At 35.2% G+C, this 4,411-nt stretch overlaps 1 protein-coding gene across 2 annotated transcripts in view; it reads left to right on the top strand.

Moving 5' to 3' along the window:
- Positions 1 to 3,506, top strand: part of LOC106964624 (high choriolytic enzyme 2-like) — a 6,902-nt gene extending 3,396 nt beyond the window's left edge. The window contains exons 1-8 of one of the 2 annotated variants that reach the window (XM_015060254.1): positions 10 to 71; positions 332 to 359; positions 955 to 1,095; positions 1,208 to 1,328; positions 2,365 to 2,543; positions 2,738 to 2,819; positions 2,905 to 3,029; positions 3,103 to 3,506. In XM_015060254.1, coding sequence (XP_014915740.1) covers positions 18 to 71; positions 332 to 359; positions 955 to 1,095; positions 1,208 to 1,328; positions 2,365 to 2,543; positions 2,738 to 2,819; positions 2,905 to 3,029; positions 3,103 to 3,125 — 753 coding nt within the window. In that variant the 5' untranslated portion in view covers positions 10 to 17 and the 3' untranslated portion in view covers positions 3,126 to 3,506. Of the gene's footprint in view, positions 1 to 9; positions 72 to 331; positions 360 to 954; positions 1,096 to 1,207; positions 1,329 to 2,364; positions 2,544 to 2,737; positions 2,820 to 2,904; positions 3,030 to 3,102 lie in introns of those variants that run through there. The other variant, XM_015060252.1, reaches the window with a different exon arrangement.
- Positions 3,507 to 4,411: the final 905 nt, after the last annotated feature.

The following is a 4,411-nucleotide window of genomic DNA, read 5'->3' as shown; positions in this document are numbered from 1 at the left end:
TTTAGGTCACCTTCATCATGATTCCAGCCGTCCTCTTCCTCCTTTTGTTCTCAGTGACAAATGTCCTGCTGGTAAGTTTGAAATAATGAGGTAAAACTCAAGTTTATGCTCAGTGAAAGTATTATAATCATTGAAAATGATTACAAAACTCAGCTAAAATAAACTAGCATCTGCACTTGGAAATTAATCAATATAAATAATTATTTTAAATTTAGGCAAAATGAAAACAGCAGTAATAACTTATATTTTGTTTAATAGAAAAATAATCTTTTGCCTTGAAAAATATTTTTAGAAGGCACATGATTGTCATTTTTATTTATTTATTTTGCAGAGCACACCAGTTGATGATGAGGATGATGGTGAGTTTATCGAACATAAAATTATGTACCGTAATACTTTTTGTTTTCACTGGCATCATGTCTTAATATACATGATTAAGAAAGAGAATGTTTTACCTTTGCTAAATGATAAATGTACAGGTTTTTATTGCAATGTAATAACTGAATATTCATAATTTAAAGAAACATTCTGATGAAGTCATTGTGGCAAAATTGATCAAGATTCAGGTTGCCTTGTTTGCATTGGATGTTTGGTTTGCAGCAGAAAGAACTAAACAGCTTTTGTGTTACGTAAAATGTAGAAAACAGATGAAGATGGTTTCACGTTTAATGAGTTGAATAGTTTGGTTTCAGGGAAGATTCAAATTAATTCTGACAGGAAGGAGGGTTATGGGATACGATCTAAACTTTAGAGAAGACAGTAGGAGAATAACACAAAAACAGTGCTAAAAGTTAAGTATACTTTTAGCACTGATGCCAAAGTTTAGATCGTATCCCATAACCCTCCTTCCCATCGGAATTAATTTGAATCTTCCCTGAAACCAAATTAATTTAATTGGTTTGTCATTATTTTAATACTGATGTTGATTTTTGGGGGTTTGTGTTTGATTTGCAGTTGAAACCCCTGAGCTGCTTGATGACATCGCCATCCCCGACACTCGGACCAGGAATGCGGACCCATGCACCGCCAGAGGCTGCAAGTGGCCCAAATCCGGATGCTTTGTTAACGTGCCCTACGAGATCTCCTCTGACTTCTGTGAGCAGAACCGACTGGATGATTAACAACATTAATATTTATTTAATATTATTTATGTAAAATTTTCAATTAATTTAACGTAATTTAATTTATTAAATTAATTAATTTGTAGCTCAGACACAGCGCAAGTTCATCATTGATGGCCTAAAGAGATTCCATGGGCTCACTTGCATTCGTTTTGTCCCACGAACCTTTCGACATCGTGACTACATCCATTTCTTTTCAGGCAAGGGGTATGAACACGCACACACACACACACACACACACACACACACACACACACACACACACACACACACACACACACACAAACAGCTCCAAAGTAAGATGCAAAACCTGTTTTGGAAGGAATATATTTTAGCACATTTTAGTTCATTTTATTATCCCCAACCAATTACCTTATGGAGGCCAATAAAGTCTCCATAAGGTAGACCTTATTGGTCTACTTTATAGACCAATAAGGTCTACCTTATGGACCAATAAGGTCTACCTTATAGACCAATAAGGTCTACCTTATGGACCAATAAGGTCCCTGTGTGAATAAACATTCACACAGGGACAAACAAGAAGGTGCAAACATGCAGCAAACAGCCAAACACATAAATGATGTGAACTTCAAAACACACAAACATAAAAAAAGCAAAAATCGTTGCAAAAAAAAAAAAAAAAAAAATCCTGCAATCAAAACCAGTGGATCTGGCAAAGAACGGATTAAGTTTATATTTATTTAAGCTGTGGTGGTGATTACTGAATAACGTCTCAGAGGACTCAGATTGATTGGGAACCAAAATTGAAACATTTGTTACATTTTTACATTTTCAACTGCTGGGGTTCATTTCCACACTACTGTCACACCAACCAAACCAACTGAAAAACATTTTCACCTCCTGGCCTGTGGGGGCGATGCACCAAAAAATTCTGAAGGAAATGACACAAAAAACCCCAAAGAAAACATCAGCAAAACTTCCTACTTTACAAAATGTAAACAAAAGCATCATATTTTAGCAATGTAGGATTTCTGACAAATCCTACAGGACTTCTTGACAAAAGAAAATGAGCCAATTCTCCCACTAGCGCTAGGCTAGTGCGTTTGTTTTGGTTGTATTTACCCAGAGTGCCCTGCGCTGTTGCCCGCTTCCTGCTTTTGGAGCGGTTTTCGGTCTGCTTGGAGTTCACTTTAATCCAGCAAAGACCTGGGTTTTTAGACGAACAACATTTAAACTGAAAACATGTTTATTTCCCACCAGTGACTCTGTGTTTACCTCCCAGGTGTTGGTCCTATATTGGACGTCAGGACGGAGGACAGAAAATCTCTCTGCAGAAAAACGGGTGTTTGTACGGCTCCACAGTGCAGCACGAGGTTCTTCACGCTCTGGGCTTCAACCATGAGCAGGTCCGCTCCGACAGAGACAAATACGTTTGGATTCGCTACCAAAACATTAAGAAAGGTATGTTTGAAGTCAAAAGAATCAATTTCATTATTTTGTATTTCACTTATATAGATAAAAAAAATACGATTTTAAAAATAAAGCTGCTTAGTTTCAGCAAATTTGTTGCTTAAAAATACCTGTGACATCACCAATCACATAATTACGACTGTTACGAGTTCTCAATATTTTCTGTGTTCTGATGCCATGAACAGGAAAGGAGCACAACTTTGACAAAAAGCAAACTAACAACCTGGGGACTCCATATGACTTCACATCTGTCATGGAATATGACAAGTGAGTCTTTATGAGCGTGCACGCAGTAATTAAGTATAAAGTTTGCTCTGCTTTAATCATCTTCACTGTATTTGTTCTTTTAAAGCAAAGCGTTCTCCAAAAATGGGAAACCAACCATCGTTGCCAAATGCAACCCAAACCTGAAGTTTGGACACGCCAAACAAATGAGCGTCAATGACATCGCCCGTGTCAACAAGCTTTACAAATGCTGTAAGGAAAAACAAATAAACATGTCTACATGTAGATCAGAAAGTCCTTCTCATTTTTCATGTTTGTTTTTTAGACAATCAGAAGTTCATGGTTTGAAGACGCCGACCTCAGAAGCTGCAGCTGATCAGAAGCTTCATCAAAAAACAAACTGAGCTAGTATAAAAAAATAATGCCTTCCTCTTTAATAAACAGCTGGAAATTATGGTTTGGTTTTGGAAAAGGTTTTTTGCCACAAGGTGGATCACTGATAACCATTTAGACATAAACAGCAAGCATCACCACATTTATGTTTCTGCTTTATTGTATTTGCTTTGGTATTAATTACTTTGGTATTTAAGTAATTAATAAATTACTTAAGTACTGAGGGAAATGTTACAGGAAAAAATGAAATTCTGCTTTGTAGTGTTACTTCTGTAGTGATGTAATTAATTTGCCTAATAAAGAAGCATGTGTTAAAAAATGTGAAATTATTTTCTTGAGTTATTTCTGTGAAGGGATAGACGGGGTACTTTATTTTAATATCCTGACACTCAGAAACCACTGCCATCTATTGATGTTTTATGTGACAATTTACAGAAAGATTAAATAATAAATATTTTTAAGGTTAGTTAATTTTTAAGGCAAAATGTGCTATAAAATTTGAAATGGCAATAATTTCAAGTTTATTAATCAAAAGTTTTGCTACATAAAGTAAAAAGATCTCAACTGTTTGCTTAATATAGGATGTATTTATATTTTTATCTTCTGTGTTCTTTAGTGAAAACAGAAAATTTGAAAACTCAAATAAGTTGCACTCTATCAAAGTTTTCTAGAGTTTCAAATAAGCTAATCAGGTAGTTTTGAGTTTAAAGAAGCTAACAGGAAGGAGAAGAAGAAGAAGACAGGAATATCTGGAGGTTTCACAGGCAAGTAAGATTCAGAGTCAAACACAGGTAATTCCAGGTAATTCAAGGTAATTCCAGGTAAATGAAAAGGTATCAACTAACTTTTTAATTTAACCTGAGCTATCTTGACTTGTGCAATCCAATGAAAAGATGACAAGGCAGACCTGACTCAACCAAGAGGCCAAAAATATATTGGACTTTTATGATTTTATTTTTAAAAAGTATTTTTTCACTGTTGCCAAATATTTGTTGAATAGGTTTTACTTTTGTACCTAAGTACACTTGACATGATGTACTTCTCTTTACTTTTAAATAAGTAAATAAATATAATCAGTGTCTGAGTGTTTTGACTGTCATGCAACTATGAAATAAATATACATATATGAGAAAACAGTGCAGAATTTTGTCTTTAATTTCTCATTCTGACAGTCAATTATGCAGAATACGAACGTGTGTGTGTGTGTGTGTGTGTGAGTGTGCGCGTGTGTGTGTGTGTGT

Source organism: Poecilia latipinna, unplaced genomic scaffold, assembly GCF_001443285.1.
Source record: "Poecilia latipinna isolate Pla-1442-1.1 unplaced genomic scaffold, P_latipinna-1.0 Scaffold1697, whole genome shotgun sequence".
Lineage (NCBI taxonomy): Eukaryota > Metazoa > Chordata > Actinopteri > Cyprinodontiformes > Poeciliidae > Poecilia > Poecilia latipinna.
The sequence above is the reverse complement of the archived record's forward strand: the minus strand, read 5'-3'. Positions and strand labels throughout refer to the sequence as shown.